At 49.8% G+C, this 13,712-nt stretch overlaps 1 protein-coding gene across 3 annotated transcripts in view; it reads left to right on the top strand.

The window, feature by feature from the left end:
- LOC147733078 (uromodulin-like) overlaps nucleotides 1-13,712 on the top strand; it is a 300,392-nt gene that overhangs the window by 44,852 nt on the left and 241,828 nt on the right. For all 3 annotated transcript variants that reach the window (XM_086958921.1, XM_086958920.1, XM_086958919.1), the window contains exon 3: nucleotides 2,933-3,025. In XM_086958921.1, the coding sequence (XP_086815047.1) occupies nucleotides 3,010-3,025 (16 nt within the window). In that variant the 5' untranslated portion in view covers nucleotides 2,933-3,009. The remainder of the gene's footprint in view (nucleotides 1-2,932; nucleotides 3,026-13,712) is intronic.

The following is a 13,712-nucleotide window of genomic DNA, read 5'->3' as shown; positions in this document are numbered from 1 at the left end:
CACGTCATGTACCATGCAGAGGTATAAATCCTTTCCAAGGAATGGGACCTTCTGTAAAAGATGCTCTGAGGTCAGACCCCCAGGGAAGCAATCCACAAGTGGCGTCCCCCTCCTCCTTAGTTATGCGCTTTCCTCACTATCACACGTTAGACTGCAAGTCCAAATTACTTACTCTGCTGAGAACTGTGTAGGTTGTCGTTCCACATCCATGTACTGGCAGTCAAATAAACACAAAGACATCCTGATATGTTACGAGGCCCTAATATCGCTCACTTCAACATTTTCTGCCAGACCTAAATACTTTAAATGATTTTTCTTTGGTGATTTTCAAAGTCCTCTAGTTTCCATTGGACTTCGACAAATGGAGAATCCTCTTTTTCAACATGCCCTTGAAGGGTTCCAACATCTGTTTCCACTGCCATAGTCCTGTCCTCCACTGCCGTGACTTTCTCTGCCATTCCTGAACAGATCTTGTTGCCTTTCCAGATAGCCCCATGTAGCTTTTATTAGCCAGATGAGCCCTCCTTTTCTCTGACCGGTCTTCCCCTTGCATCTGTTTCAGTGCACTATAAATGAGTTAAATGGAAGGGGTTTCTACTGATCCTGTGCCCATTGATGACTCACCCAGAGACAGACCCCCTGCCCCTGCATTATTATCTTCATAGAACTGTTGGGTAGCTGAGTAGTCCCGTTTTAACTGCTGGTTGACCCGCTTCTTGCCTTTTCCCATAGGTTAGGTACTTCTCTTTCTGCCTTTTCAGGACCAGTTGCTGTGTCTGAGTAACAGGCTTACTAAAACCACTGCTGAGGCTACGACCATAGGCTCCTAAAACAGACTATTCGTTTGATAACCTCCTATGTAAACCAGATAGGTCAGAATCATCTGCAAGAGAAAAAGCATATTGCCTTGCTCTGGAGAAGCTCCCTCTACCAATAAATCCAATTTATCAAGGCTCTTTAATAATCTCTCTATACATGTAGCAGGTATGTCACATTTCAGGCCCCCCTACAGAATCCTTGGCCTGCTCTTTGCCTCCACCCCTTTCGAAAATACGCATGGCCATTGCAATATCCACAGTGCCCATCCCTAACAAATTAATCTCTTGCACTCCTTCTCCAAGGTTGCTGGTCATGTTGTTAAAAATTTCCACCGTAAAGCCCCTCGACCGCTGTAGTCTCACAGTGGTATTCACAGTTTCCGAGGAGTTTAACTCCTGAGTCCTGTTCCATAAAACTTCATACACCGCAGCACCCTTTGTATTTTCCAGGTCGAGTCCCTTCAACGGCTGCTTTCAGCCCAAAGCAGCAGAGAAAATCTTGTGAATCTATGAATGCTTTTGTCCTGATAACCCTGTGCTGCCCCGGAGCTCCTTCTGCAGTCCAAGCTTCCGCTATGGGTCCCGGCTTTTGATTTTAGTCAGCACCATGCTCCGCGTCCTTCACTTTCCTACCCCCGATACGACGGGGTAAAGACTCAGCACCTGCTCGTGATGGTACTGCCTCAGTTTGCTCCTTCGCCAGTTTGCCCAGCCTTGGTGTCATCTTTTATCCTAAGTGTTGGCTAGGCCGGTAGCATAGCTTCTCCAGTATGCCGTTAGTCAACCACGCCAATGCTGCTGCCAATTGAGCCCTCAGTGCCTTAGTTGTGTGCAGGCCACACAGGGCTTGAACTCGAGCTACAGTTAATCCATGCAATATCTCCAGCTCGCAGAAAACATTTAGGGCTGATTACGATGGCGACCGGAAACCCTATCGGAACTCGGGATGGCTCTACAGGCAGTCAGCGGTCCCGTAAGACGCATTATGATGCAACTGCCACCACACGGGTGCAATGCCTACCTTTTGTATTGTGGCGGGTGCTGCTTGCTGCAGTACAACCTGCAATACTAAATGGGGTCACTTTACATATCCCTGCACTAGGTGGGAGGCACCATGTGGTGCTTGCCACATGGTGCAGGGACATCTAGGGGGCACTAGTGCCCACATCGATGGGCCAGGGGGAAAGGGGAGCCCGATACAGGTCCCCAAAGTCCCTTTCCACCAGCATTTTCATGGCAGGTTAACCGCCATGAAAAGGCCAACGGAAAGGGACATTGTAATCCCTACATCGATGACTGGTAGGCACAGCCACCATGATAGGGACCACAAACCCCCCTGCAGCACCAGCGGGCTCAAGGAGCCTGTCGGATGCGTGGCAGTCGGTCTTTTAAACTGCCACTCCTCCGCCTTCCATCCTAATGTGCCAGGCGGTTAAAATGGTTCCGATGGTGGTGTGACAGCCATCGGTAGTGGTCTCACTGCCACCGTAATCAGACCCTATATCCTTTCCTACTTCATCATTTCATCATTTCAGGCTAAAGCTGAGGAGAGTAGTCAGCGTAGCATACCAGTCAGCCACCACCCTAATGACACTGTATGGGAGTAAAGGGTTGATAAGAAAATCAGTCAAATGAACGCTGGTCTACATTCCCCTCCACCATGTATGTTTAGAGATATGAAGATGTAGACCTGGCTGGGTCTTGCACTCGCTGCCAGCATTTTTTGTGCATAGGTGAGGTTTTAAAACCCTTTGAGCTTTCACCTTCTCTCCTCTGAATTTCTGTATACCTCTATATTAGAGAGTATGAGGACAGCCTTACTCCTTTACTTGGTACCCTTGAGTGTTTCTCAGTGGGAGGAAATTCAGTAGTAGTGGCTTTTTTTGCTGCCATCCTGCAACTTTTTTTCATTCTTAACCTATTTTTCTGCATATGTGTTGTATTCTATAAAAAAACTTGATGCTTGTAGTCTCGGAGTGGGTTAAAAGTGTTGTTTGTTCCCTAATGGATTGTTGCACGTTGCACCCTGAAGAAGGGCTTTGAGGTGGATAAGGGGCCTGAGTGATTTCACTAATGTGTACCTTTTCTCTCTCCTTCCCTCTCTTTCTCTGCAGCCTCAGCCCAGTCTGCCACATGTGCCACAGATGAGTATTTTGATAATACTGCCAACACCTGCTTGTGCAACCTGACCATGTACACTTCTTCAGGTAAGAGAAGAGGTGACTCATTTCAGCACACATTAGCACCTCTTGTAGGAAAATCTAATGACAGCTTTACTTCAAGCCAATATGAGGTGAACCTACAGCTCACACACACAAGAAGAGTAGATCAGGTGATGTGTTTATCATATGATGAGTCTGCAGCAAAGCAGCTTTAAGACAGTCAAAGAGGTACAGGAATCTGGGAGCTTTACACACTTTCCTTCAATGTGTGTTCCTGAAATTCTATTAAAGCCTTGCAAACGTCATGAACAATTATGGGGTATTTTCTCAAAAACGTGTGATAACCATTGCAAAAGTAACTTACCGCAACTGTGCATATCGTAACAAAGTCTTAAGGTCCAATTCGCAACCCGGTGGCACCATGCTATAGTAGCATGACAATGCGCCAAATGACTGCGCAAAATCCAACACGACTATCAAAAAATGCAAAACACGAATGCCCAAAAAGTTGTGATTCCCCAAAGCACGATACCAAAATTAACAATAACCAGCAACAGCCCTGTAAAACCCATATGGCCTGGTACTCCCTAAGTCCTCTATTTCCTTTTTGGACCCGCAGCAGTCCTTGTACGGATGGGGTCCCCCTAAGTCCTTCAAGGCAAGTAATAAAACCACAACATCTTTTGGATTAGGGGGTGTAACCCCCGGCCGTATTTATTAAAAAATTTAAAAAACATGTCTTATTTAAATTATGTATAATTACGCAGAAAGTCCTAAAACATTGTTAGACGGGTGATGTAACATGGCTAACCTTAAACTCTAATACACACGACACTCCTACCTTAAATATAACAATTCATATATTCACTTTCTGTGTGTCCCCTCTAGAGCCTACGGCAAGGTCAATGACTGCCAGCCTCTAGATCCCAGCAAACTACAAATTTCTTAGCCGGAGTAGGCTTGCGCAGGGGGTAGAGCTTATCGGATGGATATTCTCCGCGTGTGAGGGTGGCCACCGGCCCACTAGAGAGAGTATCTCCCCAACCCCACACCCTGACAGCCTACCTACCGGCTGGCACTGGCCCTGGATTAATTCGTTCTGACCGCTAAGGACCGAAAAATATGCTTACCAATCATGACCTTACCGCCTGACCAGAGAGACACACAACTAAATACAACATTATTACCTGAAACCAAATTTCATGCACTGACATTTTATTAACTGTTACACATTTCAACTACATAACTCAGCATTAAAAAGTCCTGTACTGACATACTTACAAATATTGACACTTTAATTACAAATTCACCAAATAATCATATTCACATTAAATTTTCTCTCCTGAGATACCTGTAATGACAGTTAAAAGAACAAAGCAAATACATTACTGACAAACCCCTTTAAAAATGCCTGCCTTAGGGGATGGTGGGTGGGGAAAACAAATTACTAGCCGCTGGTTTGCCCGGGTGCCGTGCCTGTGGAAAGCAATGGAACAAGAGACTGTTCTGCTCCCCATACCCCTTTTAAGGCGGGGGGAGGTACGGGCCCGGCCGGTCTAAACCGGTTGGACCCTAAAGTTGGACACCCTGTGAACCGGAAGCACTAAACTGCTTCCGGTTCACGCCACCTATTGGCCCCTCAGGGGAGGTGGGAGTTCTCCCGCCTCCTCCTTGCATCCAGGGACCGGTGCAACCGCCATAATGGCGGCACACGCTAATTTAGTGCTCGGCCTTGCCCGTATGGCCTGGTACTCCCTAGGTCCCCTATTTCCTATTTGTACCCGCAGCAGTCCTTGTACGGATGGGGTCCCCCTCCCTCCTTCAAGGCAAGTAATAAGACAACACCATCTTTTGGATTAGGGGATGTAACCACAGGCCGTATTTTTTTAAAAAAATTGAAAAACGTTACTTATGAGCAGAGACGCATCGGTGGCGGCGATCCATGCCCGACGAACGTGTCCTAATTGTGGGGAGCCCCCCTGTGGACTGTGGCTGGGGCTGTATTCACACCTGGTGGTCAGTAACGGAGTGGGGCTCGGACGCAGGGCCCCTGCACGGCAGCAACTGGGGAACCACCCCCGCGACCCCCCGCACTGGACACCGTCCACCTGGGGACTATTGGAAAAAGTCTAATGGCGTAACAGTCGTTCTGCCTGGCCTCTGTGTTGCTGGTTGCTGCTGACCCGGTGACGAGGAGAACTATCGCTCGGGGGGACCGGCTGCGCCACGATGACACTGGATCACACAGGTGGCGGCCACACCAAGCAGGGGAATATTAATAAATTCACAAAGGGGGGCCTTGTGGCCGGAGCCGTGGGGTCGCAGAACCAGGCACCTGACAACGCGGCGCGATTGAGGGTGATAACCCAGTCCAGGGACATATTGGACGCTAAGATCGGGGCAGTGGGATCGGGCGTCATGTTGCTCCGTCAGGACCTGAGGAACGCGATTGAGCGCATTACTGGCACGGAGACCCGCATCTCGGAGGTGGAGGTTGATGTGTCCATCCTAAAAAAGAAGGTTGCGGACATGGAGAAAATACAGACGCGCCTGGCGATGAGTGTCGAGAATGCTGAAGGGCGGGCTTGGCGGAACACCCTACGCTTCATGGGATTTCCAGAGGGCTGTGAGGGGGACAATATGGAGCGCTTCCTTACCCAGTGGCCGGAGAGCTGGCTACCTCCGGATGTGCTGTCTCGCTGCTTTGTTTGTGGAGCGGGCTCACAGGGCTCTGATGCAGAAGCCCCCTCCAGGGGCACGCCCGCGGCCGATCATCGGCAAATTTCTGAATTACTCGGATCGCGACACCATCCTGCAGCAGGCGAGGGTCAAGGCCTCCCTGACGTGTGGCAACGCGACCATCCTCATCTTCCCGGACTATACATGCTTAGTGCAGCAGCAGCAACAATCCTTTCTTGCGGCAAAGGCCCGCCTGCGAGGCCTCAAGCTTCAGTATGCCCTTCTGTACCCTGCTCGGCTGAGAGTCATCTTCAAGTCCTGCACATTATTCTTTGACTCCCCAGAGGAAGTGTTTAAATGGACCGATGAAACAGTGAAACTTTGAGTCAACATGCCGCCGGGTAGAGACTCGGACTCTTCCTCGAGTGGAACGGCCCGGGAGGGCCTCAGGAGCCAGCAGCGACGCAACAGGAGATCGCGGTCCAGATGCAGCTCTCGTTCTGGCTCCGCGCTCTGGCAGAAGGATCCGTCACCGGAGCAGCAACTCAAAGTATAGTATGATTGGATGTCTAGATGGGCTAGTTTCTTTAGGGCTGGGAGCCTGGCCCTCAGGGGTGGGTGGGTGGGAGTGAGGTCCTAAGGTTGTGGGTTGGCAGTTGGGGATCCATCGGAGGGGGTGGTTTTTGTTCCCCTGTTCGGGACGAGGCTACCGTCCGACCGTGACAGGTGCTTCCATATTGGTGCGGGACGGGGTTGGGGGTGGGGGGGTTAGCGAAGGGGTTGGGGGGATTTTTGCTCATGTTTTGATGCTGCATGTGTGCCACACCGTTTGCGCGCTGAGTCGCAGAGACACCTACAGCTTACATAGAGTACTTCCATCATGTCTAATGTAGAGGGGAGGGCAGGCAGCCCCCGGCTCCCTGCGCATACTTAGCTGCAATGTGCGTGGGCTGTTGGATAAGGTGAAACGGGGGGGGGGTTCATCAGTTTGCCTAAAGAGCCGGGGCTAATGTACTCCTGCTCCAGGAGACCCATTTGCTCTGCCTATGCCTTCAACGCTTTGGGTTCCATCAGGTATTCCACTCGGGGTTCACGTGGGGCTCAAGGGGGGTTGCGATCCTTATACACCGCAGGGTCTCTTACACACATGAAAAACTCTGGACCGACACACAGGGTCGATATGTCATAGTTCAGGGCAGGATTGGGGGAGATAGGTTAACCTTGAGTAGCGTTTATGCTCCACCGCCGAAACAGTGGATCCTAGTGGAGTACCTTATGTCGCTCTGAAGTGACATGCTGGATACCCTCTCTGTGGTTGGTGGGGACTGTAACAACGTATAGGGACTGCGTTGCGACAGGTGGAGGAGCAGGGCAACTGACGGGGAGGGGGGCCCACCTACTAAACTTTGTGCCCTGGTCACAGGACTCGACTTGACCGATGTCTGGAGATATATGCATGGCCCACATAGGGAGTATACCTACTTTTCCACGGTACATGACTCATTCTCCAGACTGGACTATATTTTTTGCCCCAGGGGACCGACACACAGGATACTATCGGCCACTATTCTGCCGAGAGCCCTGTCCGACCATTCGCCAGTGGCCCTCACGTTCAGAATGTGCCCATGCAGGCAGCCTTTTAGGTGGCATAGGTCGGGGTGGCACCTGCTGAATGACGAGTACTGGGAGCACTTGACCAACGAAATAGATAATTACCTAGTTTCTAACTCAGGTTCCGTAGAAACCCCAAGCTACCCTTTGGGAAGCTTTAAAACCCATGTTTCCGGGTGTTGATATCTCCTGGTGTGCGGCGGTGCGTAGGGAGTGGCAGCGGGACTTGGTGCAAAGGGAGGCGGATATGGAGGCGCTGGAGCGTAGGGGTTGTGAAGCGGGCGGCGGACCTGCCAGACGACAGCTCGTGCCGGCTCAGCAGCAGTACACTGTGATATTGATGGAGGAGGCACGTTAGGCCTGGCTAGCACCGTGTCGCCGGGTGTATCAGTGGGGTGACAAATCTAGCAAGATGTTGCACCGCTTGTGTCAGGGCACACTACACGCCCAGCCGTTGCCCCAAATATTGGATCTGGAGGGGGTGCCTATACTTGAGCCTCCGACCATTGCTGAGAGCTTCGAGCGTACTATGAGGAGCTGTATGCGCCCAGGAAATGCCTGGCGGAAGATGTTATCCAGAGGTTCATTGATGATCTTCCCCCATGGTCGGTCTCAGACGAAGTGTGGGAGCAATTAGATAGGCCCCTGCCCGATGACAAATTGGGCGCAGCCCAGGGAGAGCTGAACTCCGGAAAGGCTCCTGGCCCCAATGGATTTCCGTGTGAATTGTTTAGGCGGTTTTATGTGCAGCTTGGCCCACATCTTCGTCCGGTTGTGGAGGAGGCGTATGGTGATGGCCTGCTTCCCCCAGATTGGAGGCATGCGGAAGTAGTGGTCTTCTTGAAACCGGGTACACCCCCCGAGAGCCACGCGTCCTACCGCTCTATCTCCCTACTCAATACTGAGGCCAAGATCCTGACTAAGACTTTGGCTAATAGGCTCAAGACCCACATTGCGGACTTAGTCCACCCTGATCAGGCGGGTTTATGCCTCAGAAGGCGACTCGCACAATATTAGACGCGCCCATGTCACGATATCGGCTTGGGAGAATTTGGGGGAGCAGGCGGTGCTATTTCTAGCAGACAAGGACAGGGCCTTCGATTCCCTGAGCTGGGTATATCTGTTTGTCCTGCTGCGGCGCCTCAATTTTGGCCCGCGCTTCATGGCTTATTTACAGTTACTATATACAGACCTCACGGCGTCCAAACGAGTGGGGGGAGCAATCTCTCGTTCCTTTCAGGTCCGGCGGGGCACGCAACAGGGCTGTCCCCTCTCTCCCTATCTATTTGCGCTTGCCATGGAACTCTTGGTGGCGTGGGTGCGTCTAGACGCCCAGCTTAGGGCTTTAGGTGGTCGCCGGGCCTTACCGACAAAATAGCATTATAAGCTGATGACGTCTTGTTCTTTCTTACTGATCTGGATCGGTCAGGACCGCGGCTGCTACGTATTCTGCAGATCTTTGGTGAAACCTCCGGCCTCTATATGAACCCGGGCAAATTGACGTTGTGGGTACTGGGTGGACAGCGGTGGGTGGGAACATGGGCCTCTGGTCTTCAGCTGGTGTCTAGAGGGATGAAATACATGGGGGTGTACCTGTCAGAGGAGGCGGTTGCATCCCGAGATCTCAACCTCACTCTAGTTTGGGACCGCACGCACGAGGATTTGAAGGTTTGGGCCCGTATACCTCTAACGATATATGGCAGGTCGGCCATCTTTAAAATGGTGGCCTTCCCCGCCTATTGTGCCAACTACAAAATCATTCATACCGGATTCCGCCTTGCTAGTTTCAACAGGTCAATTCGGCACTGGGTGGGTTCCTGTGGGAGGGGGGATCGCACGGGTGGCTTTGCTAACGTGTTTTTTATCCTCCTACATTGGGGGGCTTGCTACATCGGATGTTCTCTCCTTCTATCAGGCGGCGCACTTGCTGGTGCTCAACAAGTGGTGGTATGGTGATAGGGGAGACCCGGCCTACGCGGTAGAGCGGCACCTAATGGGATCAGCATCTGTGCATACACTGCTGTACTCCACATCGCTTCGAAAGTGCCTTCCTTCCGCTACGCAGGTGGTATTCTGTGTCTGGAGGCAAACAATGGACAGGATGGTGGAATGTGCTCACCCGAGAGACTCCTCTCTGGCGAAATGGTCGCCTTCCCCGTCTAGAAGCTTTGCAGGGTTTCCGGGGTTGGGACGCGATAGAAATCTCCTCCCTGGGGGATTGAATGTCGGGTTGTACCCTGAAGTCCTTTCAGAACTTGAAAGACGAATATGGGATGCCACAATCCCAGTTCTTTAAATATCTACAGTTTACCTGACCAACTTAGGGCCCCTCCCCGATTTAAGTCCACTAGAGGCCAAAGTGTTTATGGGCGAATTACCAGATAAGACAATTTCACGTATCTACCAAACGTTAGTTCACCATTGCTCCACTGACCTACACAGACTAAGGACAGCCTTGGGGGGGGGGGGGGGGGGTGTAGTGGACCTGGAGGAAGAGGACTGGGAGGAGGCCTTGACAAGTCCGAGGGGGGTGGCTATTTCTACACGCCTGCGCCTAATACAGTTTAAATATCTACATCTCACATATTTTACCCGGGAGCGCCTATGGAGGGTGGGCATGATTAACTCTCCTGATTGTCTTCGCTGCGGAACAGAGGAGTGTACACTTTTGCATACTTTCTGGGGGTGTTCAGCATTGCATATATTCTGGAGCGGGGTGTTTGCCTGTTTGTCCGAGGTGTTGGCATGGGAGCTCCCGCGCACGCCAAAATTGGCTCTGCTGCATGTGATGGACGGGATTAGGGGCAATAGGTACAAGCGCCACCTGTTATTGTTGGGCCTTACACTGGCAAAGAGGGACATTGCCAAGGCCTGGAAGGCGCCTCAAGCTCCGCCATTGACTGCTTGGAAAAATGGCATAGGATTTTTGTATGGGACTTGAGCAACCTATATTTATGGCTATGGGGTTCCCCCGTAAGCACTTTAAGATCTGGAAGAGGTGGGCGGACTACCGTGGGCTGGACTTGGACCCGCCGCAGAGAGGGCCGCCCTCCTGACGATTTGACAGGTGGTTCATTGGTGGAAAGGATAGAGTGTCTCATTGGACTTGGTATGCTATTTTAAGATTTTATACTGTAAATAAGTGACAGCATCAGGGCAAACGGCGGAGGAGGGGTGTTGTTAGTTTCTCTATAAAAAGTCTACAATGTTATTGACGATTTATTGATGTGTGCAGCAGACTCCGGACTCCGGAGCTATGCAATGTGTGTGACCTATGACAAAAAAAAGATGTTTAAAAAAAAAAAAAAACATTACTTATTCACATTATGTATAATTACTCAGAAAGTCCAGATACATTGTAAGACGGATGATGTAACATGGCAAACCTTAAACTAATACACATGACACTCCAACCGTAAATCTAACAATGCATATATTCACTTTCTGCATGTCCCCTCTAGAGCCTATGGCAAGGTCAATGACTGGCAGCCTCTAGATCCCAGCAAACTACTAATTAATCCGTCGGATAGGCTTGTGCAGGGGGTACAGCTTATCGGACGGATAGTCTCCCCCGCGCCCCCCCAAGCCCTGTGCCTTAAACTCCATTAACGGGGGCTTCAAAATTCCACATACTTGTGCCCTGATGTGCATGCACCTGCGAGGGTGGCCACAGGCCCACTGGAAAGAGTGTTTTCTCTGGCCCCGTACCCCGAGAGCCTACCTACCAGGCTGTCACTGCCCCTGGAGTTACATGGTTCTGACCGCTAAGGACCAAAGACTATGCTTATGTATCATGACCTCACCCCCACAGGACAGCATAGTTGCCCGACTATCTGTCCTCCCCCTCAGTCTACTAAGAAGGTCATGCCCTGTAAGTCAGCTGTCCCTGGACTCAACTAAAACCCTTCGTCCCAGGAGAGCCGGATTGTTGCCCCCTAGGTGCATGTCCATGAAACTCTACTTTTGTTCCCAAATTACGCACCCTGGCCTCGTGAAACTGCAAGCAAACATGAAAATAGCACATCCATCAGTGTGTTGCCCAACTGGCAGGCTAAAAACCTACGCTACTGCCCATGATACTATGAAGCAGTGTACTGAAGCAAACTTCTCCCTGAGTCACAGGGTAAAGAAACTTGCAATTCACAGGAAACAGAACCAATGTGCTACAGCATGTGCAGCCACACATAGCGCTTAGAGCAGTTAAAGGACCACCGATCCTCTTGACCTGCTCCTCCCTTAGACCATTTGCCACTGCCTCAGTTGCCACCCCAATTCTAAAGGAGTGGGTTCCAAAACTAGCTGAATCCAACCCAGCGTCTTGGATGGTGAAACCCATGACTCTTGAATTGAAAGATAGTGAGGTGTGACCCATCGCCACGTAGAAGAAGTGGCCCTGACATCTCGTCGTCATTGCAGTGTGGTTCACCTCACAGGTATCACCTTCAATGGATACACCATTCATAAAGAAACATAAAGCACAGATTTTTAGTGATCCTAGCCTTTGGATAAGGGACGTGGTTTCTATGCCAGGCCTATTAACTACCTCATGAGACTGTACCCCCCTTGTTCTACCCACACACTCAGCACCAGGCTGCATAGGTACGGTGTGACCATGCAGACATTAAATGTGCAAGCAAAACGGCTGCATAGGTACTGTGTGCCACCGCATTCATGTCTAGTGCAAAAAAAGTGTACAAAACCAGGGTGCATAGGCGTTGTATGCTTCGACCTAGGCATCTAATGCCGGAATGCACCGAAGCATAGGTACAGTGACACAAACACGGACATCCAATATAAATGCATGACGAACCCCAGGGATATAAAGCTTGATTGCACAAGCACAAAAGGTGCATAGGAACAGTGTGATACAACACGGACATCCCTATGCCCAAGTGTTCTGGCCCAAGGGGGTCACAATATTGTGTGAAATAATACATAACTCCTCAGAAGTGTATGAGCATAAGGTGCATAGGTACTGTGTGACATAACCAGTTTCCAATGTTTACGTGTACCTGCGATGGGTGCATAGATTCTACTTGCAACAGACCCCTAATTCATATTCATATTTGTAACAGCACCCGTGTGCCTATTGCTATTTTGACGACAGACTCCTAATTCATATTTGAAACAGCACCCACATGCTAATTGCATTCTTGAAGTTGTGACCACGAGGCCAACACTTTAACAAGCAGGGCTATGTTCGCACTCGCAAGGCTTTGTTTGTGGACCTACAAGAATAACGGGTAATATTACCGTATATATACCTAGCTGGCTGACCCAAAACAGGGCTTTTAAAAACTTTACATTGACATCAGACTTTCACTTCTGACTGCTTAGCATAGCCTCAGTTCCATTACATATGGAACATTGCATGTGAATTTAAATGAGAACGCCTAGCATAGCACCAGTTGCATTCACCTGCGGGACATTGAACTCAGACTTTCAATTCTGACCCCTTAGCATAGCCTCAGTTCCATTACATAAGGAACATTGCATGTGACTTTCAAAGAGAGCGCCCAGCATAGCGCCATTTCTATTAAGTGTGGAACATTGAAAATCATATTACCAATTAAGCGCGCCTAGCATAGCACCTGTTGCATTTACCTGAGGAACACTGAAATCTGACTATCAAATCTGAGCGCTTAGCATAGCCTCAATTTGAATACGTAAGGAACATTGCATGTCACTTTCAATTAGAACGCCTAGCAGAGCCCCAGTTGCCTTTACCTGAGGAATATTGAAAACAGACTTTCAATTCTGACCTTTTAGCATAGCCCCAGTTCCATTACATAAGGAACATTGCATGTGACTTTCAGTGAGAGCGCCTATCAGACTATCAATAAGAGCGCCTAGCATAGCACCGGTTCCATCAAGTGAGGAACATTGAAATCAACCAATAAAGAGTGCCTAGCATATCCAGTTGCATTACATGAAGAACATTGAAATCAGATTTTCAGAGAGACATAGAAAGCGCTAAGCATAGTACCAGTTTCATTACATGAGGAACACTGTCAATGCACTTTCGAATGAGAGCGCTTAGCGTTCTACCAATTGCATTACCTGCGGAACATTGAAATCAGACTTTCAAATGAGAGCGCTTAGCATAGCATCATTTGCGTTATCAGCTGAACATTGAAAACTGGCCATGACAGGTTGGAGTCCACTCGCGCCCAATGCAAACTGGGGCCAGAGCTGCAGGCAAACGGGGAATGTTTGTTTTAAATGCGGCTGATGGAAAAATCCCCAGCCCTAAAGACATGCTCTGATGTGCAATAATGTAGGCCTATTTTAACACTCCCTATTATTAGCCTTCCATCCCACATCTCCAGCAAGCTGCTACAGAGAAATGAAAAACTGTACTGAGCCTTCGCCCAACGCTGTATGATACGGTAGTTGGAACCAAAAACGGGAATGACAAGTAAGCAGGCCAATGGGTGAAGAA

Source organism: Lissotriton vulgaris, chromosome 2_1 (genome assembly GCF_964263255.1).
Source record: "Lissotriton vulgaris chromosome 2_1, aLisVul1.2, whole genome shotgun sequence".
NCBI classification, from domain to species: domain Eukaryota; kingdom Metazoa; phylum Chordata; class Amphibia; order Caudata; family Salamandridae; genus Lissotriton; species Lissotriton vulgaris.
The sequence above is the reverse complement of the archived record's forward strand: the minus strand, read 5'-3'. Positions and strand labels throughout refer to the sequence as shown.